Source organism: Ambystoma mexicanum, chromosome 1p, assembly GCF_040938575.1.
Source record: "Ambystoma mexicanum isolate Mex_15411 chromosome 1p, UKY_AmexF1_1, whole genome shotgun sequence".
NCBI classification, from domain to species: Eukaryota; Metazoa; Chordata; class Amphibia; order Caudata; family Ambystomatidae; genus Ambystoma; species Ambystoma mexicanum.
In genome coordinates this window covers 954655272-954678534 of record NC_090921.1, presented here as the reverse complement: position 1 = coordinate 954678534, position 23263 = coordinate 954655272, and the positions used below count along the sequence as shown (strand labels likewise).

Here is a 23263-nt window from a genome sequence, read left to right as displayed (position 1 = left end):
ATACACGATTTTCTATTTACACTGGAGTGACTTTATATCTCTGTATCGGCATAATGTGCACTCGCAACCCCAGTTTTCCCTACTGGTTGGAGTATCCGTGTTATCAAAATTCTCACCTCTTTGCACTCAAACAGAAACTGCTGAGAAGACAGGTTTGCATTTCAAGAACCACACCACAGCAATCAGCTTGGTTTCGGTGGGCCACATTTTAGCACCACTCAGCAATTGCAAGGCCTGCGTGTTGGCCTGTGTAGGTACAAAGTCCCATCCAGGGCTATCTTCGGGAATTTTGGAGTTTTGGGCAGAGACGCCTTCAGGGCCCCCATGGAACTAAAGGAACCAAGGGATCCAGCATCTCTAATGGTGCAATAAGTGCAAGGTGACTCCTGAAAAGTCCTGTTGCCATCTTCGTTCTTATTAGAATCGGAGTACTAAACAAGTGGCATCGCAAGGGCAACGTCAGCAGTTTACGACACGTTTTCGCACAGAAAGAGGTCACTGTTTAACAGTAACAGCCATAAGGAAGCTATTCTGATTGCAGTATAAATGCCGGACACAGATCAGTCAGTGCATGTATGAAAAAGGAACACCTACTCCTGCATAGAAAGAACTCGGATTAGCAGTTCAAGCATGTTTACAGGAGATAGTTTGGAAGCAACATGAAAGGTACACATACCACAGCGTAGGTAGTGGATACAGATTGGAAGCTACCAGGGAAGGTGTTTATATCGGGACTTAGACTGAGATTAGAAGAGGCCCATGGTTTTCAAGTAGTATCGCTGTTCGTGAGCAAAGAAACCATTGCCTTTGTGTCCACTATTATCAGGGTGCAAAATGTGTACTTGCCATTGACCAGTAAGAAATGATGTGCTGTGTGTGTACGTACAGAATTGAGGTGGAGAGTGGCTTTTTAATGGCTGGCTAGTATTGCAACTTGAATTTGTGCCTCCTGTTACAATATTTTCACCAAACCCCTCTTTGACCTCCTAGATACCTGGGGCATATATTAAATAAACTACGCAGATGATACACAACTACTCCTACTCAAACTATCCAGGCATGGATGGCCTCCCGGTATCCAGGCATTGTTTTGTAAACATAGCTTCGAATGCCAAAGTTCCGAAAAAAAAAAATCATCGAAGAAATGCCTTTTTTTGTAGGGAAAGGTTTTATTTTTAACTAAAACGGGTGTTTAGGGGTAAAAAACGGGAGTTTGGGAGGGGACCCCCTATTTAAAAAAAAAATAAAACCTTTTTTTGATGCATTTTTTCGAAACCTTGCCTTTCGAAACTTTGGGTTTTCGAAAAAATCGCTAGGAACCTGGCCTCCCATATGCTATGCCTCAATGATGAGGCAAATAATCTTCTGGTCGGCTCGCGAACCCTACTTAGCAAACTGGATGGATCCTACAAATCTTTTGTCATAGACTGCTTTACCATCCTAGTCTCCGGGAAGGTAAGAATCCACCTTGTCTCTAATGTGACGGACTAATGCCATTGCATCCTCAGCAGCATACTAAACTAATCAATGGTTGCAGACCCTTTCTTTCCACTGACAGCCATTGGCAGCACACTCATTGGATCTAGACTGGACTACTGTAACGCCTTATTTTCTGGGACTTCCTCTCGAAACATCAGCAAGTTGCAGGTGATGCAAAACAATGCGCTCAGGGTGCCCTTGAACATCCCCAGACGAGAGCATATCTCCGCCAATAGAAGAAGTGTGTATTGGCTGCCAGTTTGTGACTGCATTCTTTTTAAAGCGCTAGCCATCACACATAAATTTCTCTCGAATGCTGCCCCAAGATACCTCTCGCAAAAGCAAACTCTGGGAGACCCACCCACACCTTGAACACTCATTGCCTTATCACCCCTAGATTTATGCTAGAAAGATTGGGGGGAACCAGGGGTTTGAGCTTCCCAGTCATAGCCACTAAGAACTGGAATGCCCTACCGCCGGATTTCAGAGCGGAACAATCATGCTGGGTCTTCCGCAAACACCTCGACCCTGCTATTCGACCATGACTCGAACCTTGCGGTAAATAGCGCCTTGATGCCTTCGGGTTTAGGGTGCTCTACAAATGATGGATAAATAAAATTATATATGAAGCATCACTGTAGCGGGCTAAACTGTGAATATGTTTTTTGAAGAGTATTGGTTGATTGAATTGCCCAGGATCACACAATATAAATAAGAGGTGAAGCTGGGATTTGCACCCAGTGTGCAATTTCTGCACTTCACCAAGCTGATTTCCAGTTCTTATCACATAGCAAGGTGCAAATATTTGAATGTTTGATAATGCCCTGTTTTGCAGACCTGACTTGGAAGTCACAGAAATCGCATATTAAGGCAAAATTTGTTATAAAAAAAGTTTATAGAATTCTATTATGCTAAAGGGTTTAGCTTCATTTTTTATATCATCAAGGCAATTGTTCGAGTACCAGAATATTAATTGATGCAAGCCTAAAAAAAAAAAGTCTCATCTGGGTATTTCCATTACATTGGGCCTCATTACGAGTTTGATGGTGCAGGAAAAACGAGTGGTAATTACGCCATCATCACTTTTTGGGGGAGGTAAGGGAATTACTGCTGTTATCTGCTGCACCACCTAATCATAGGTTTGACCTTAATGTAGAGGGCTTTCCTCCAGCATCATGCTGGAGCTAAATACGCCACTTTAAGGCTAAATCTTGGTGGAATTTCCAAAGCGGAATTGCCACTGGTGGTAATACTGCCAAAATCCCCATTGAGTCCTTTAGACACCGTAAATGAGATTAACAATGCCATAGCACCACTCGCAATCACATGGTAAACCCATGGGACCAAGTGGTGGTCACAGGAAGCAATTTTGGTTGTAATTAGGCAGATTTACTGCTGAATTACTGAAAAACTCGTAATGAGGCCCATTCTATTTTAAGGCTTTACAGGGTTTGAAATTGAGATTCATTGAGCAGGAGCTGAAACCAGATCCTGGGTGACAGGTATCGCCCAGTAGGCAGGAGCTACCGCAGGGGAACCAGGAGCTACCAGAGATTCTCCTTTAAGTTTTTGTCAATTTTTTATGAACCATTGTGTTTAAATCTGTAATTAGATGTGTTCTAATTCTTCTTTAATAACATTCTCAAATACTCAAAGTTAATGTCACATTTACATGTTTGGAAGGCACCAGTTGGCCCTATGAGCCAAAAGTAGCTCCTGGTAACTGTTAGTTTCAAGATAACCAGGCTCTGCTATGCAAGAAGCAGGAGCTAAATAGCTCCCAGCTCCCTTCAATTTCGAACCTTGCTTTAAATCTACCCAACACACAGACTTGGGGATTGTTATTCATGATGTGCAGGTGAACATTTTTAAATTGTGCAAAAATAAAGAATGTTTTTTTGTGACAAATGGACAGACTTGACAATAAGCTTGCCACATGCCTGTGATATTTGGCCGGCTATTTTTTGTGTAGGCTCCTTCCAATAGAGTGGCCTACATAAAACGATCAGACAATGGCCTATACAATTTGACCAAAATGTGAGGGGGCAGACGTGTTCACAGAAGACAGCTAAGTACTGTATGCTGAGATGAGACAATTTTCCCAGGATCACTGTATTGGCTAGTGGGTATGCTTGAAAATCAGTTGCAACACTTTAGTTTTATAGGTTTGAAATTGACTACCTAATCACCTCTCCTGACTAACACTTTGTGCTTTTATTTGGTGGTTGCCGCCCAATTTTACAAATCTCTGCGGGAGCAACCAGAGCTCCTAGAGGTGGACCAGACTGATGCTATGTACGTTTTTATATATAGTGCGATCTAGTGGAGGTATTGTTTTGTAACGCAGTAGGCGTTACTATCCCCAAAGAGTATGTAAACTCAAGTTGAGTGACCTCAGTCAGCTTTGCCAAAATTAGGTACTGTGATCTGGCATCTGACCAAAGATATCTGTAACAAATGCTTAACACACTAAGCTATCTTCTGAAGCCTAGTGGCACTCAAATTTATAAATATGCCTTTCAACTTTGGTTTTGCCAATGATCCGTCTGTTGTCTACAAAAACCTGGAAACACTACATGAATTGTACTGTAGTAAATTCACAAACTGCATGCACTTAAGTGAAAATAGGAAGCATGACATGATTAATAGATCTGGAGAGAATGTTCTTGTTATCAACGGCTAGGTAGCAGGTCTATTACCTCACCAGCCAACAGCTCCTCCCCCAAATCCACCCCCCCCCAAGGTGGCCAAGTTCCCTATTGCCCTCCCACAAAGTCGTCTCTTGTCCCATCATCATACTGTTAATGTGGGTGTTAGTGGATGAGTTAGATTGCGGAGGGGATGACAATTTGAAGAGAAGTTGGAGGAAATCATGGAAGAGGGTGGGCAGAAGAAGTAAGAGTGTGGGTGGTGGATCAGTACTAGGGGGGGAAGGAGGAGAAAGGAAGTGATGAGGCGGATGTTTGAAAGATCTGGGGAAGATGGAGGTGGAGAGAAAATAGTGATTAAAAGCAGACAGGGTTGTAGAGGAGGTGTTGGAGAAGATCATGGATGAGGAGGGGAAGCCTTGGATAATGAGAATAAGAAGGATAGTTACTATCTGCAGAAGAGGAAGGAGGCAATAAAATAGGGAGAGGAAGAAGTAGCAAGCAGGGGCTGGGAGCCGAGGTGAGGTGAAGAGGGTCCAATTGTTACAGATTGTTGAGTATGAGAAAGGAAAAGATAGAACAGAGGAGTAGAAGAGTAAAAAAGGCATGGGAGGTCAGGAGAAGGAGAAAGTGCCAAAGCAACGGGGGACTGAACTGGTAGGGTGCCTACAACCCCTGTGCTGGTGAAGACTGTGGCAACGGCACCCAGGAGCCTGACACTCACCATTTCCAGGCAAAAAGGTTGAGTGCAATATCTTACAAGCTTGGAACCTTGTCCCACAACCCAGACGTCCCTCCAGCTCCAACTGGTGGAACTTGCTACCACTGAAAGAGACTTTCTGACAAGCTTTGCTAATTTTCGTTTCCTTTAAGTTTCCTGCAACCTTAGCAACCCGTCACTTTTTTTTTTCATCCTAGTCTTTGATTGAGGAAGTAACAAGCAAGATGAATACAGTATTGTGTAACCACTCCAACAAACTTTGGCAACAGGTGTCTGCAATAAACAGAGGGAGCCTGGTGCGGGGAACTATCAATGGGAGGACGATGGTCCAGTCAAGAGCTGAAGCTACATGCCAGCTGCCTGGAAGTATAGGCAGACTCATTCACAATCAAGAGCCTCGCACATGACAAAGCCAAGTGCTGTGTCTTACTGAAGATGGGCAACGTGTTGAAAGTTTCTCTAGAATTCAACTGTGCAGACAAGCAAACATGTCCTCTATAACTGAATTTCATCTTGCATTCAGCTAAACGGGGCATGCTTGCTGATGTTATAACTTTCATAACACCAGTCTTAATCATTTTTTTTATAACCCGCTTAATACCGGAGACCAGTTTCGTGCGGGACCAGGATTGGGACCTGTGTTGCTCTGCGTTGTCTTGCTTCCGAGAAGAAAGCATTGCACCTGCGCTATCCTCCCGGCCCTTCTGGGCTTATAACTGAGAGTTATAACACTGATGTGTGTCTTCACTGTTCTGACAGCAGTAAACTAACCCAAGCTCCCTCTAGCTAAAGAGTGCTGACAAGCATGCTGGAGGGTGCTGGTGTTTGCTTGTTGCCGCCCGGGAATTGAATAAAGAAACAAATACACACATTACAAAATGGATGTCTGCAGAATGTTAAAGAACATGCTTTGGAGCACATTCAGTTGCTCATTCTACATTTCAAAGTTACTTGTAACAAGTTGTATTCTTTTTTCATGTATAGCCACATTTTAAAACTAAAACAATATAGAGCCCTGCCCTCCCTTAATAGGCAATCACACTTCTTCTGGAGTGGTTGTCTATGCAAAGTCAATGAGCGAGTTGTTCTGGCTGGCTCTGAGGCCATGGTATGTTGGGAGATATGTTAAGGACATCTGTCATTTTAACCCATTCCTTATGATTGTTCCTGGTTAACATTGGGATACGGTTCTCGTTTGCAGTGCAGTCTTTGCCACTTTGTTAGTTCTTGCTTGAATGCGAAGAGACTGGAATTGTTGTCATGTTTTAATCAAACGTATTCCAGAGTGTAGTGGAATTACCTTCTGAAGAGCCAGCTGTGATTGCTTGTAGGACAGTTGTCTGCAGGATTGATGTGCAATCTCCTCACGTTATACAATTTATCAGCAGGAGAAACAATGGAAGGAGAACCAGGCAGCAGCATCATCAACAAAAGGTTTGTAACTGAGACAGAGTTGGAAGAAAAGCGAAAGAAACGCCAAGAAGAATGGGATAAAGTTCGAAAGCCTGAAGACCCAGAAGGTACATCTGTACTTGATATTCACTAGTGAGTTGTATTTTTTTCTTTTTGAAAATCAAATTTTATTAGCATTTTATCACACGAATTTTAAGGCACTTGAAGAAGAAAAAGATTAACAACATGACAGAATCATCATTCGCCTTGTTATTACTGTGCGTTCGATTACCCCCCCTCCCTTTTCCCCCCTCGGCATGCTACCCTTACAACACCAACACCACTTCCCGAGGCAACTGTGAGCTCCTTCGTCCACTAGCCCCAGGGCTGAGCACCATACTTTCAAAAAACGGTAACCACAGCTCTCCAATGTTGACCCTGGAGTCATTGAAAATGTGTGTCAGGTATTCCATTTCGTAAATCGCCCTGACTTTCCCTAGCCATTCCGTTTCCATAGGGTCTTTACATTGCTTCCAGAACTGTGCCACACAACATCTGGCTGCCACCAGGAGGGTACAGGTGATGTGGTTCCCCTGCACCTTTTCTCGCCCTCCCCCCGCACCCCACCCCATACTCCGAAGAGGAGCTCTCATGGGGATAAGCTGCGCGGGATCCCGTCCACCCCTTTAATCCAGGAGAGGACCTCCCTCCAGTAAGTTCCACCACATGTGATGGTAATCTGAGTTGGGGGCTCAACACTTCCAGCACTTCGAGTCGGCTCCTAAGTACATTCTGGCCAGGCGGAGCAGGGGGAGATGCCAACGGTGCAGGATCTTAACTGCCTGCATTCTAAACTGGAGGGAAACCGTGGATTGGAAAACCCTTCTACATATGGTGACATCTTCATCAGATATGTCTTTCTGCAAGTCTGCGGCCCACTTTTCCCTGGCTTTAGGCATCTGCAGGGGTTCCCCATTCCGGAGCACCTTTTATATATGCTTGCTATGCGTTCCTTTGTATCCCCCCCACCCCCTGCAGCAGCAGCGATTCATAGGTGGTGAGCTCTTGCCTCAGATTGTGCCCCCCAGCGGGGGGGCCATGAGCGCTCCCTTCAATTGAAAATAGAGGAAGGGGGAGAGCCAGCTAATCTGCAGGAGATCCTCCAGAGTTCCTATGGGCAGAAATTCACCCCACAGCTATCCTGCCCTTCTAAGCCCTGCCTCGTACCATTCCAGAAATTATCACGTGTCCACTATAAGATTCCTTAGCGAGGGGGCCCAAATACAGCTGAGGGGGGAGGGCCAGGTCGTGATCCACCTCATGTCGCCCCCCCCCCCTCCAGATTGACCACAGTACTTCCAAAATAGGGTGACGGATGACTCTGCCTGGTATCTCCCTTTGCGGGACCCACAACCTTTCCCCCAAGGTCACAGGTGCGAGAATTGAGTTGTCCATTGAAACCCATTGCTTCTCTGATTGCGATTCCTGATGGTCGACTAACGCCTGCCACTGGGTTGCCCTGTGGTATGTCCCCAAATTCGGGAGGGCCACCTCCCCCTCCTCCCTTGACAAGGTAAGTCCTGTATGCTGTCCTAGGCCTCTTGCCCGCCCATACAAATGTCAAAATTCTACTTTTAATCATGTCTAGGATAGGCACGGGAACTACCACCGGGAGCATCTGCAATAGGAACAAAAATGTGGGAAGGAGGACCATTTTGATACAGTTCAGTCTCGCCATCCAGGACAGGTTGAGCCTCTCCCACCGGTTAAGGTCCCTTTTTATTTTAACCCATAACGGGGGAAGTTTCTGTCAAATAAATCACCATGGTCCCCTGGGATCACCACCCACAGGTACCGGAACCAGTCTCCCTGAACCCGAAACTCAAGTTCTTTCATATACTCCCCAATCTGGGCTTTCTCTGGCCCTATCGGGTGTGCCAATGATTTACCCAGGTTCATCTTGAAACCTGACGGCCGTCCATATACCACAAGATTTTCTAACAGGACCAGGAGGGCGTTGTCCACAAACAGGATTAGCTTGTATTCTGCCATCACCCCCCGAAACCCATGAATTTGTTCATCGGTCCTGACTTCTATTGCCCAAGGTTCCTTGACTAGCACATATATGAGAAGGGAGAGAGGACATCCCGGTCTAGTTCCCCTTCCAGGCACGAACGGGTGCGACACTTCCCCATTTACAACCACTCTTGCCCTTGGATTGGAGTACAAGACCACTATCCAACTACCCCATTTCTCCCCCATCCCGATTTATGCCAACACCCCTTTCAGGAACGACCAGCTCACACGGTCCAAAGCCTTCTCGGCATCTTAAGGACAACATCAGAGCACCCTCTTTTTTGATCATGGGTGAATGCAGCACGTGTAGGGTCTTGTGCATATTGTCCGCCCCCCTGACGATTCTTAACAAAGCCTGTCTGGTCCTGGTGGACCAACCTGGGGAGAACCCTCTCAAGCCTAGTGGCCAGCACCTTAGCAGGGACCTTGGCGTCTACATTTAAAAGCGAGATGGGTCTGTACGCCTGGCAGAGCGTGGGATCCTTCCCTTGTTTGGGTATGACCACTATTCAGGCTTCCAAAAAGGTAGGGGGGGAACCCTGCTTATTTCGCTAGAGGCATTGAAAACCCTGACCAACGCGGCTGCCAGCAACTAAGAAGTCAGTGGTGTATCCATCCTCCCCCAGGGCTTTACCCGCCTTCAGTCTGCCTATGGCGGCCACCACCTCTTTGGCCGTGACTTCGGCCTCCAAGGCCAAGAGTTCCCCAGGTGCAAGCTTTGGGATTGCCAAGCCGTCCAGGAATGTCCTGATAGCCTGATTTCCCCCTGCCCCCAGCTCTGGCTCCCTCCTATATAGCTTCTCAAAATACTGTGCAAAACACCCGGGTATCCCTCCTTGAGGGCCGACCATGTCCCCCTCTTTATCTGGGGTCCTCTCCACCCTCCTATCCTTTCCACTCCCCATGACCCTGTTCACCAGCAGAGATCCCACCCGGTCCCCCCTCTCATAGTATCGTTGTTTTTTGTATATCTCAATTTCTTCAGGACCTCCCCAATGAGCATGGTATGTAGGGCCTGCCTTTTGTCTCGGATGAGATGGAGAAGCTCAACGCCGTCTCCCCCTCCTCCACTCAGCTGCCCCCTGAGTCCCCGGATTTCTTCCCGTAGCTTACTCTCAATGAGTCCCCTCTCCCGCTTTCAGCGGGCCCCCTCTGCTATCAACAGTTCCCGTATTGTGGCTTTGGCGGCTTCCCACACTTTATTGGGGTGCACCTCCCCTGTCTCATTGACCTCAAAAAAGGATTGAATTGTAATCCCTGAAGACTGGGTACCGGAGAAGAACATCATTGCAGCGCCGACCCGGGCTAAACCTTCTTTTCGCTTCGAACCGCCAGGATGCCATCACCATTTCACCAAGTGACTGTTTCACTGTGGGGGATGTGATGTCTTCCACCTGCTCCCTGGGGATTAATAATAGGTCTATCCTTGTGTAGGTAGAGTGGGGAGGGGAGAAGAAAGAATAGCCTCCCGCCTGGGGGTGGGAAACCCTCCACATGTCTGCCCAAAAGTGGTCCTTCAGGAGGGCCATTCTCTTTTCCCAGTCTCCCCCCTCTGCCCCCCCCCCTCCCCTCCCCTAAAAGACCACAAGTCCAGTCCCGGGTCCTGCACTAAATTGAAGTCGCCCCCAACTGAAACGTGCCCCTCCCCTCATTCCTCCAGTGTGGCAAAAACCCTCCTCAGAAAGTGAATTTGGCTTACGTTGGGTGCGTATACTGCAGCCAAGGTAAACAAGACCCCATCCACATGGCCCTTGAGTGCTAGAAATCTCCCTCCCAAACCCCTCTTAGTTTGAGGCCCCTTCATGCAAAAGGATTTTGCCAAAGCTATCCCTACCCCCTCCTTTTTACGATCCCTGTGGAGACCCAGAACATTTGCCCCACTGTCCCTTTCCGCAGGGGACGCTCTATCCCTTGTTTAAAATGCGTTTCCTGCACAAAGAGGACTGATAACCTGACGGACCAGAACATGTTCTAGGTCAGGGACCTCTTATTTGGTGAATTCAGACCCTTCAGGTTGAGTGTCGCAAGCTTTAAATTAACAATAACCCTGTATGGGAAAATCGCCTGTGCCCCGGGCCATTATCCTCGTTCATCACAAAAGCCCCTACATCGTGCATACCCTCCCCTGTACCCCCACACCATCCCACCGGACCCATCCCACTCACCAAACCCCAAACAATAATGGGGCATTAAGCCCAACTAGGTAGAGACACCTGGACTTCACTTGGTCACTACGGTATGTGGAGAGTGACGTTCGGCTAGTCCGGCTAGTCCGCCCACCCCCCCAACCACCCGTTAAGCGGGCACAGGACGGCACAGCATTAACTCAATCGCCCCCCAGCTCCGACACATTTTTCTCAGACACGCCTCACTTCGGAGGTGGCGAGTGACGTGCCCTTGGCTTCCTCGTTTGCCTAGTGCTGTCGTCTCTTTTGTTCCCTTTGGGCTGAGTGAATGCGCTTATGAAGCGCTCCCTCAGCTGGCGCTGACACTCTCCAGTTGCGTCTTCTCGCTCTGCAGTTCTACACAGGGATGTAACTGCAGCGGGAAGGAGGACTGGGTATCCCGCACTGATGCGCGGGCAGGTCTCATCCTCTCCCTGCTTCCTCATATGTGCGACGTGTCGGTGGGGGAGGGGGACCCGCCCGCCATCTCAAAACTAAGAAAATACCTCTCAATTCGTATGGTGGCAGCGGTGTGTCCTCACTGCTGCTCCCACGGGGGCCCATGCAGGGGTGGGGGGTGCTGGCGTCCGACGGCATTCGCCCGCCCCAGGGCCTCCGTATCCATTGCCGCTGGCCTCTTCTCCTCCTGCGCTTTCAGAAATGGCGCTGGCTGTCCACTTGTCGACACTATGCAAGCCAGGGTTTGCGGGTCCCTCCTGGCTCCCCAGAGGTCTCGCCGGACTGGTGGTTGTAACCTCTCTGCCTTTTGCTGTGGCCGGGGGTGGTTAACTTATAATATATTATTCTGGCAGAGTGTGGAGCTCCACACTCACACGGCCATCCTTATCCACGCCTTCTGGTGGTCTGAGTTTTAGGTTTTTAATAATACAAGATTATTTTTCCATCATTGTTTTTAATATTTTACTTTTATTTGACAAACTCCTAAAGGTAAAGCACGTTATTAAAAATCTGCGCAGCAAGGGAAGTTTTTTGTTTCACAAATTGTAAAATCCCACAATTCATTAAAAGCGCTTTTAATGGCATACAAATCGTAGTTCTTTAATATAAATGAAAAGAATGTTTACACGCTTTTGAAAAACATTAACCTTAACAAAACATGTGCCAACAGAACTTACAATTGTTTACTTATTTACTACTGTGTGGGCCTTTTTTATGCCATTTTTGTGAAAGCACTGCCCTTGTCGTAGGGCAGACCAGTTTCCTAGTAGGCATTTGAAGAAAAAATACAGTGGAAACCTTACTTCTGTTTTAAAAAAGTTGAAATGCAATCAGAGCTCCACAAATGTTGTATTTAGCAATTGTATGTAAGATAGTGTAGTGCGTGCGTTTATTTAGGGGGTAATTTTTGAAAAGTAACAAAAGCTGTTCTTATCCATTGCCCACCCTCTCACTCCCACAAAAAACAATTGGAGAGGGTAAGAGCCTTCAATTTAATTTTTTTTTTTAAAAAGCAAAGCATTGTTCATAACAAAAAAGGTTTATTATGAACCTGTGCAATGCATGTATTTTAGAGTTGCAGGCCTTGGATGTGGGTGTTAAAAAGGAGACAAGGGGTATGTTAAAGACGCAGGGAGGGGTTTTGAGTGGATCTGTAATGGTATCGGGAGGAGGCTGGTGAGAGGAGGTTTTGGAAGATGGAAAACCTGAGATGTTCAACAAAAGAAAGTTAAATGCTTAGTAGAAGGGGGTAAGGAGAGCTTGGGAATCAGAGGCTGAAAAGCGGGTATTTGGAGGCAGTAACCGGTAGAAATTTGCCTCAAAACAAAACGGCACAAGTAAATGTTTTGTTTCTGTAGATATTCGTTTTAAATAAAGCGTGATAACTGGAAGAAACTAGGACTATTTGTTTTTCATATAAAAAGAAAAACTGTTTATGTTGATTTTAATATTTAATTTCAAAGGGTCGATTTTGCTGTAATTACATAACCTACAAACGTACATAGACATAATTAACACTGAAGCCAATTAACATTTTGTAGTCATTACCACAGTTCTGAAACACACTCATTTTGATTCCTGTTTTGGGAAGTTGGGGGTAAAATAACGAGGAGTAAAACGTTGTCTCATTCGAAAATGGCATTTTTTAGGTTCTGTGATAAAGTCACAGGAGAGAAGCCAGGACATGGGGCTAGAAGCTCTGGGGGTCCACAATGGTCCTAGAGTCGATTTATGGAGGAATTCCCCAAAGACTCCCCCATCCATCTGGCGCAGTTTATCTATACCCACACATGTTCAGTATAAGAGACTCGGAGGCCATGAGACTGGATCTGGAGTACCACACAGAACACTGGGATAAAAGATGACAAACAAGCTTGACCTGCGAGCCAGACCACGAATGTGATCTCACCTATGGTTCTCCAAAGCATGTCCCAGTAAGGCAACCATGTGTAGAATGGGGAAATGGAGGCAGCAGGGAGGGGAATTCAATGTGCACACACACACAGACATGTAGAAGCCAAGGCAGACTGTGGTGGCTACTGTGAGGTTGCAGTTAGTTGGAGATTGACACACATGTGACTTTCTGTTGCTAAAGACATTTATGCAAATGAAAAGTAGGGTTGGGGGAAGGCCTCACTAGCCCGAACGCTAGGAGGGGTTTCCCTGCCTCAACATAAATCTCAAATGGGTCCATCAGGATGTCAAATTAAAGAGAAGTCCACCGTTGTGTCAAAACCCTTACACTAGCCCTCGTGCAAACAACTCAATAGAAGGTGCAAAGGGGTGGTCTTCTCAGCATAGTTCTTTTCCTGGTTCATGACACAAAGTTCCAAAAGGTGCAAAAACAAAGTTCCACAGGGGTCAAGAGGATTCCTCCCTTCTCTTGACTTTTCACAATGTTCACATGTCCGAGGGGGGACAATTCCCTTTCTCTGGTTTCATTCCCACTTCCTTGAAGAGCCAAGAGAATGTCTTCCTTCTCTTAGCTTTGCCACAATGTTCACAAATCCCAGGGTTCGTCTCCCTTCCCCAGGTTTCTCTTCCTTTGCACAGCCAACCGGGTTCACTCTTCTCTACGGTACTGCAACTATGAAGAGGAGTAATGATAGCAACTCTTATATGGGTGTGAGTGCCAGCCTCTTCTGGCTTCAACAGTTCTCTTTCTAGGTAGACTTGGTATAGTCTCCTGCCAAGTACTACCTATTGCACAGCCAACCTGGTTCACCTTTCTCCCAGGTACTGCGACGATGAGGATTAGCAAGTGATGTGTTTCTGCTATGGGTTTTGAGTCTGTGACTCTCCTGTCTTTGGTACTACTTCTTCTAGGTAGGCTTGGTTTACTCTCCTGCCAAGCACTAACATATATTATCATCGATGTGAAAGTTTCTTCAATACTGCTTCCAGGGTCCCAGACCCTTAGTTCAGAGTATTTCTCCCCCTACTCTGCTTGCCACCACCTTTGTTGCTTCTCAGGGTGCCAGAGCCTAGGTTTAGGGTATTTCTCTCCCTTCTGTGCTTGCCATCACCCTGCGTCCTTCTGCCCCTTCGCATAGCAGTTTTCCTGGTTCACGAGGGCGCCCGCCTTCTTTCAGCTTCCTCCATCTGCCATGGGACTTGTGGTACTTGGGGAGGCTTTGTTTGGTCTGCAGCGTCTCTGCAGCACCAACCGTCTTTCTGGAAGCCGTCACGCTTCCCAAGTCTTAGGACGGCCTGCTGCCTCCGTCTGCCAGCCATCCTTTCTGCTGTCTCAGAACCAGCTCTGGAGCTCTATGCATTTTCCTGGCCTTCCTTGCTTTCTCCCCATCTCTGGCAGACACAGTGCCTTTCCTCGCGGCTCCGCCAGGGAGGACTGTTCTGTGTGGCAAGTCCTTCTTTCCTTTTTATTTCTTTGCCGAGTTTGGCTAGATCGAATAGGCTGGTCTGCTTACTGTGGTTCAGCGCAGTGCTCTTCTGCACTCTGCATCTTCTTTGTCTCAGTATATTTCTTTAAGATGTCATAACTGTTCTTTTTCGACTCAGTACTATTTAGTGGGGGACAAAGTTCTACTTTGCTTATATACATAGAAGTACGAGTGCTTTTAGGATTTTGGAGAGGGTAAGAGGGTAGAAAGCAGGAGCTGGGATGGGGGTAGAAATATAATAATCTCTCCTAGGCTGTCATCCCTTATCCCATGAGGGTTTTCCCTCCCCATGTGATCCTCCCGCTGTGCACTACCCCCAGGTGGATTACTGACTGTGGCTGCACCGCCCTGCCCACAAGAGAAGGGACGACATCCAAGGATTTGTCCCACTACTAGGATCAGGCTACCTAATTCCTAGAAGGAAGCTCCCCTTTTGTCTCAGCCTGTGTATCCGTGAAGAAGAAGCCAAATACCATTTCACACAAATGTACAGGCCCTGGTCCAAGTGCCCATGAACCAATCCTGTATGTCCACCTCCAAGTGGGCCTAAGTGTTATCCACAGCAAATGGAGGACCTACAAAAAATAAACTGTAGAGGAGCACTCAAGCACGCATTACACGTCTGCTCCTTTCTCTTATGCCATGACGAACCCCTCTCAACATAGGCATGCACTCATTGCACCAAAAGGCAAAGAGATGGAACCAAACATAAGTCTACCGGCTTCCCCATAGATTTTTTAAATTTAACAAATGCCTGCCATGCAGTTACGGACCTCTCACGATACGGACATGTGCACACTGTATGGCAACGCACCAGAACTTGCAAACCAGGAAAACGCATATGGATGTAGACTTCCTCACCGATTTGGGATTGTGTACCATGACAATGCTCAATCTGATAATTTGGAAAACAATTTCAAACATAATCCACTTAACAACATTTTTAAAAAAAGTGAATTTAATTAAAGAAAATACGGTGCTAAAATGACATTTGAAATGTTAACCCCTACTTAACCTCACCTGTTTTAAGTATTTGGTAGCTTACATCAAACTGCAGTGAAAGTAAGTGTGTACAGAAGTAATGGTATTATTAGTTATGGTTTAACGTGTAGAGAGATAAGCATTGTCATAGGGAAATGGGGCTGAGCGTTTGTATCTTAACATATGCACTGCCAATGGTTGTAGACTTTACTTTTTGTAGGTAGTATCCTTAACTCCTTATACAAAGGTTTCTTTCCAACTAAAATATAACACATTAAATAGGAAAAGCCCTTTTTCTCAAGTTTTCATTAAGTGACTTCACATGATTGATTAGTGGGTGTAAAGTTTTCTCGACATTAACAATGGATTCTATCCAAATATGCATTAAGAACATATATATGAAAACAGGCACCATTGTATTATAACGGCATTCACCATAATTTCAAAGCCATGTTAATGGAATCCTCCTCCCATCTCATAAAGGCTGTCTTTCTGCTGAGTTTCTAGCTATTAAGATTGCTATTGTAACCGTTTAGGAGCCCGCACATTTTCACCGTTTTTAATAGATTTAGGACATTTGTAGTGCAGACCCTGGGAACACATTTCATGGCCTCCATGTTTGAACGTCAGGCGTTACCTGAATGTACATAGTTGTTATGGTGAGGAAGTTGGAACACAAAAGTTCCCTCTGAATTGCACAAGGTTTTTGGGCCCAAGCTGCAGAGAAAGCAGTATTATCAATTGTAAGAAGCAGCTGTTGATGGAGAGGTCAGATTTGTGTCCCTTTGCTGTTGCACGGTTAACCGCTGGTGTGTATGCCCCTGAAAACACCTTTTTATTCTTTTGTTAATAGATATCAGCTAGTAGCTTTTTTTTATAGTGTACTGTATCCTATGTTGCTTCATTCTGAATGTGTTTTGGAATGGTGCACATCTGTGTTTTAATGTCTTGCTCTGATTCAAACATGCAACTTAATTCTTCTTGGGGGTGTGATGAAGTTCCCTGCCTCATTTTGGTGACCTCTAGTAGGATTATTCAGACACCTCCCCAAACTAGTCAGTGATGGTCTATTGGTTGGTATGGGGCGAATCCCCTCATCACCTACACTTGGATTCGGCCATTGGGCATTGTCAACCATATGCACACTTGTGACGAAATGACTGCTGCTCTGCAGTAGTACAGAGATTAATAGTGAGCACAGCGTGTACTCGTCCTCACACTACTAATAACCCAACTCTTATCTCAATCATGAATGTAAATAAGGCATAACAAAATAGTATAGCCCCTTCACCTCTGTTTTTAACGTGGACCGGGAGTAAACTATACACTTGGGCGGTAATGTTAGCTGTTATTAGTAGAGCCCTATGACTAATCAATTCCGGGGTACCAGTGGTCCAGGGTTTTATATCGGTTTCTAAACCATCCATCACACCTCAAATACACCAGAATGGATCTGATCAGATTGGAATAGCAAGCAAATTATAAACCTTCTTGTCCGAAAGGTCGTGGATTGTTGGTTAGTTGCAACACAGCGAAAATACAATTATTGCCCAATGATCAAAGGTGTGTCCAGTCAAGATTGTATTGAAAATATCTACTTTATTAATCACAGCAGCCAGTCTAACAACACTATGAAACACAATCAACCCTGTAAAGGATGCAGAGGACAGACAGTTTCAAAGAAGGAAAAGGGATGCACTCTGTATACTGACAAGTGGGTAGTTGGGATGATTAATGACCACAACAGTTTAAGGTTTCTTGGCTTTAGAGGGAGAAATGGGTCTTCAAATGTCTCTCGGGGCCTTCTTGGAAGGACCAGGAGTACAGAAGCACAATGTACCTTGTCCTGTTGATGTTCTTGGTGCTTGACAGGGTCGAGTCGGCTTCAGGGTGCTTTGCAGGCTTCAGAGATCGGAGTCACTGCAGGTATCAGGCAGCGCGACAGTTTGGCGAGCAAAGCTGGACGAACGGCTGTTGGCTGGCCTACGCAGCGGCTTGGGGTCAGGAATCGTTGTCTCAGTGCTGATCAGTGGTTCTGAAAAACTGGCTGAGAATTCTCGGCTGTCTTTAAGTGGCGGTGGCTTGACAATGGTTAGCGTGGCTACCTATTGTGGGTCGAGGAAGTAGACTGGCTCGAAAATGTTCTTTAAGGCAGATGCAGGTAGAGGTTTTTTGGGGGCACTTCTGCCAGCTTCTTCAATGGGCTTGTGTTGTCCTTTAAGGTGGACAGCCCAAAGCTGAGGAGTGTGTTGCAGGCAGCTGTTTTGTCCTTGGTTGTAGGTTCAGAGACCTGGCATTTCTGATCCAGGAAGCTTGCTGCAGAGCCTTGCGCGGCATGCTGGGTACTGGTTCTGGAGCGGCTGGAGGGGCACGCTGGGTACTGGTTCTGGAGTGTCTGGAAGGTCCTCTAAGTTCTGTATCTCCCTCTGTTGCCTGGAAGATGTTTTGGGGAGGGATCTCGCTTCCCTCTTTGGATATGTTTGCCTTCCTTCACTGGTGGAAGATGATGGTAAACTGCACCTTCAGCAGGGTCCAAGGTTGATTTCTTCTTTGTTGCTTCTGATGAAGGCCTCAGATGATCTGCTTAAAGAGGGGCCCCAGCCCTCTTTTAAAGCCAATTGGGCCACAGTGATTGGTGTAGGCTAAGTCTACCTTAATGAACCAATTCTGGGGTCCCTACTACAATTTTCTATATGTGTGAGGTCCTAACCAGAGTGCTTTGCAACAGGAAAAGATAAAAGGGCGGAACAGGAACCAGGGGTGTCCAGAACCAAGATGGCAGAAACCGCCTCTCAACAGAAAGAGCTCTGGGCTCACTCCCTTGTGCTACTAAGTCCCACCCATCTGTCTGTCTGCTATGTTCAAAGAGTCTCTCTGGTTAATGGATTTCCCTGTGGTCCCTGATTAAAGCGGCATGTCTCCCTTGAAGATGCTGAGAGACCAGACTCTCTGGCTTCCGCAAACCACATTTTGGTATCTTATGAATGGCTTCTACTGCAACAAAAGACCCAGAAATGTCAGTTCACTCGTCATTGATACCGAGGGCCAGGAGCTGGCTTCAGGTTGGCACACTTGCATATGAAAGGTTGTTTGGCTTACTGTCTCCTTTGTTACCTTCTTCATGGTATGTTAATCACTGCCACCAGCTGTAGGGCCTAACTAAAGAGCAGGGCGGTTCCATGGAGCCTTTGTCAGTTTATCAGGCTGCGCATAGTGGGGGAGGTTTTGTCTCCCCCACACCCGCAGCTTGGGATGACATTGTGCCCTTCTTGGTGGTCACATTCCAACTAAATATGACTGGGGTGGACTGCGCTTGTAGGCTGTGTCCACGCCAGAGTGCATGGGTCTATGCGGTTGTAGTGGTGTGAGCATAAGAACATGTGTGAGGATTAGGCTTGCACATCTTCCTGAGGTTGGTCTACCATCATCCATTTAGTTAAACATTTCAAAAAAGCTCAAGCGAGCCCATGCCCAGCATGCGGATGGTCGAATTCGCAGGCATCGAGACAGATTGAGTCGGCTCAAAGCGGTCCAACGGCAAGTTGCAGAGATCGGCTCGAAGTTGGCTAGACAGCAGATCAGAAAGGGCTATGACTGAGTGGGGAAAACATTGTGATGCACTATAGCTCAGTGTTTGCTGAACATAAGCTTATAGATATAATTTTGCCTCCGCCTGCTACTATTTAATGAGGTGGGCAGGTGCATCTAATATAATTATTATTGTATAGTAATTTGCTTGCTCATTTATGTATCAAGTCCAACATTTCACTTAAACCAGAACTCTTGGTTTCATTATTATTATATTATTATATTATTCATAATCAATCAAATACATTTTAATCAAATCTCACATTACAAAATGTAAAACGGACTTATTTAATGAAATGATCCTAAACATGCAAGATTTTGCATACAATTTTTTCGCTCCAACAGTTAAACTAACCATTTTTAAAATCCCCTTCTATTTTAATTATTACTTCTTAATGTTCAGTTTGACTGATCCTACACTACCTAGACAGCAGCAATGGTGTTGTTTCACTGCTCCCTAAGCTTAAGTGCATATAATACCTGCTTATGCTCTGCTCCAAGAACAAATTCTATCCCTTCGATGCTGGTTCGAATATTGTACTTCTTCAGATGCATTCTCACTAATTGCCTCCACCGGGAGGCATATTTAGAGCATGTCCCTGATCAGTAGGAGATGTGCAAAACCCCCCTTTCTCTTCAACTGACACAATCAAAACAGATCCCAACCTGGCACCGCCTAGCTCTTCCTTCCATCCACTGACCTAAGAAATGTAAGCGTTGATCAGTTTTAACCTTTATAAGAACTGTCATTCTCACATATGTTTGAATATGGCTCAACCATCCCATGGTTCTTACTCTGAACATACAACTTCAGAGAACTGCTAGTGTCAGCATTTTCCAAGACTTTGCTCTGCTAGTGATTGGTAGGAAGAATTTTCAGTTTCTGTGATAATTCCCTTTAATCTGAGACCCCCAGCACTTTTGCAGGACATTTTTTATTTTAATCTCCCGAGTGAGTCAGTGAAACATTTTACCACTCACCCATTCTTTTTCTGACTGGGATTTTTATTTTTACTGTTTGATGGAGTCTGGTAAACTGATTAATAAAGGCCTCTGCTTTTTGCTTTGTGACACCCAACACCCTATGTGCAGTGTCACTGAAGCCCATTGGACTTCTCTTGTTGTTTAAATACGTTTTCTTGTGAGAACTACTGTACCCAAGAATAGTAGGATCACTTTTGATCGTACTTATGTTTTTCTTTTGTGGGTCCATCACACACCACCCTATGTGGGGTGATGGGGGGTACATTGTAACTCCTTCTCCCACTCCTCATGTAACATTTTGTTAAAACTGACTTACTTAAATGGCTGGTGGCTGTGGTTACTTTTTGCTACCTTGTGTGCAAGTTACTACCAGCCTGATTTCTCAGCTGCAGTACAGCACCCATGGGTGACCATTTTCTCAAAATGGCCCCTGTTTTCTTTCTTTGCCAATTTACATTTGTCAGTTCCTTCTGGGCTTTTACTCTATCCTTTAGAATAGATGTGAGTACTTTGTGAGTTTTGCCTTTGGCAGGCTTCAGCCCTAAAGCCCGCCCAGGCTCCAGTGTGTCTGGGAAGGCAGGAAGTAAGGGAGGAGCCCGAAACTTCACTGGCCTTTGTCTGTAGGTATGCCTGGCTGAAACCAGCCCCCAGGTGGTTGACAGCTCTGAGTTTGTGAACAACTGGGATGAAGCATAAAATGCGAGGCCTTTGGGACTACAGACCGAGTCGACCACTGGAACAACGAATCTGAAGCAGAAGACGAGCATAAATGGCAGCAGCACCTTCCAGGACTGCGAAAGCGCTGGTGAAGACTTGCAGCTCTGCGGATCCCGTTTTCACATTGACAGGGAAGACCCGCCAAGGATGATTCCTTAGGCTGGTGGGACCAACTAGCCTCAAGACCCACTTCATTTTGGGCCATCCTCTGAGTTGTTGTGACTTTCCTGAGCTGCAGAAACCCAACACCCTGGGTACCTGGACCATCATTGAGGGCATCATCTTCCGAAGATCAAATCCGGCTGAAACTTTGCAGGCGTCCGTGTGGACCTCCAGAGGCAGGAGTTCTTCCCCAAAAGTCCCCTCAACATAGTTCAGGACCGAGTAATCGAGTAGAATCCGACCAGCGATATTCGTTTCTTCTTGGCGCTAAGAAAAATGCACCAAAACAACAAAGAGCTGCTGGAGTGAGCTGAATCCATTGCTGCTGATCCCTTCTCCCAAGTGCTGCCGCAGAAGTCTGCCAGAGGTCCCCCCCTTTCGTGCTCCCCTTACTCTGGCACTTGGATTGTAATGACCTTGTGCCATTTTTGGTGCTTCCTGGCTTCAGAAGTTCTGTTTTCTACAAGTAAGTGTTGACCTGGACTCCTTTTGTGCAGGCCTTGCAGCAGCTTGTGCACCAGCTTGTGCACTATCTGGTAGGCACCCATTGAGCTCCTGTGTTTCTTCTATAACCACTGACTGGTTAACTAACGTTTCCCTGAAGATCTTCATCAGAACTGGAACTGTCTATTTGACTTTGGCTGTCCTGGTTTCCCAAAGTTCCATCTTCTTGATCCTACCGGCTTTGGCAGTGCTGGTTCCTCCATTGGTTATACTTGTGAACACTTTTATTGCTAGGAAACACACTGCCGATATACCTATGGGAGAGTATACTTATTATTAACAGTTGTTAAAGTGTGTTCTGCCTAACTCTGAAACTTTTCCTCCCAGCTCAATTTTGTAACCGAGATAAATATAAGTGCTGATACAAACCTTAATTGACGTCACTCAGTGTGATGAATATGTAAAGCCTCGAAAAAGTTACTCGCCTGCATTTTTGTTTCTTATATTAATTGATCCTATTTCACATTTAATGTCATTGTTAGTGTGCTTTGTGCATATATAAATACAAATATTTTAATATAACTAAGTCAGTAAGTGTTTACTTGGCTACTTGTGTGAACTTCATTGTATGGCTCTCCAGCTCAAATAACTCCCTCCTAAAATAAGCCTGACTGCTCAGCCTCTCTACCGACTTGTGTAGTATAGCCCTATATTAAGAGTTGGGTCCCTAATACCAAGAGTCTTATGAAGTGGCAGACCAATTGGACTTTAGAAAAACGTACCCAACAGTGCTTTCTTTCCTGAGTTTTTAATAACCAGCTGAACTCGCTCCATAAGAACCTTTCTTTTTCTGTACTTGGAGAATGTATATTCTTTACTCCCGCTGGGTCCTCTAACAGTGCATACTTATATGCCCCACATATCGTGAAACTTCTCAGTGACAATATTTGAAATATTCATGTTTACATAGGAACACAGGTAGGTTCTTATATGCGTACCGTAGATGGGAAGATTTTGCCAAATAACACACAGGACTTAATTTTCCACTATACGGCATAGACTGATGTTTAGTTGGGAACCTCAACTATTGCGTTTTAAACGTGGTGTTTTCGCAGCCGTTGTCAATTTTATTTTTAATGGGGGGGTGCCAAACCCTCCTCGAACCCACGACCTCAGCCTGCCAACCCCCCACCACCAATCCCCTAACCCAAACACACAGCAAATGTATTTAGAAAAATAAAAAAATGGGCGCAAACACCATGTTTAAAAGGCAAGCTTGTAAATAGTTATCAGCAAAAATACAGCATGCTCTTTCAAGAGCCTCCATAGTTATGTCCCATATAACATTGCAAATGTAACTTTCAGTTTATATGCTTCCAGGAGTCAATTGAAAAGGTGTGCACCATAGTTGAAATAAATTATTTTTGATGTGGCTACCCTAGGTCTCATGAATGAAGTGATTTTTATTTTATTTTTTATTTTATTTTTTATATGTGTATGGTTATTTTCTGTATGCGCTATCCAGCTCCCTTTCTGAGCAAAAGTTATTCCCAAGTAACTCTACTGCTTCACCTGCTCTACTTCAACTCAGTTAAAACTCCAAACATACTGGCATTTACCTTTCGCAAAATAAGGCAACTTTTTTTTTAAAAAAAGGTTTAAGTCGACCTATTTAGACAAAAATACACTTTTGCTTTTACTGTATTTTCTTTTACGTTACTTGGGGTCATGCCAACAGTCTCAACTTGTGTCCGTGTATTAAGTATGTATAACTAATGCCATAAACGTTTCGAAGGATCTGCTTGAACCTGAGTCAAAACCTTATCCAGATCTGCCACAAATAACACAAACCACAACAGTTCCAGTGTGCAGTCATGTCTAATGCCCATTGTAACAGTGATTGCTGTAGTTGGGTGACTCCCACATCCATCTCACTTATGCTGTTGTATTACTGTATGCTAGCTGTATTAATTTCAGAAGCGCAGCCAGAAAACCCAATATGTTTAGCTTTGACCATCAGAGTGACCTGTCCACAGAATCGATGGT

General features: G+C 45.4%; 1 protein-coding gene across 2 annotated transcripts in view; it reads left to right on the top strand.

Annotated features, from left to right (window-relative positions):
- The window catches only part of PSME3IP1 (proteasome activator subunit 3 interacting protein 1), a 232585-nt gene that overhangs the window by 29782 nt on the left and 179540 nt on the right, over positions 1 to 23263 (top strand). Inside the window, exon 2 of one of the 2 annotated variants that reach the window (XM_069653393.1) lies at positions 6237 to 6368. In XM_069653393.1, the coding sequence (XP_069509494.1) occupies positions 6237 to 6368 (132 nt within the window). Of the gene's footprint in view, positions 1 to 6233; positions 6369 to 23263 lie in introns of both variants that reach the window. The other variant, XM_069653383.1, reaches the window with a different exon arrangement.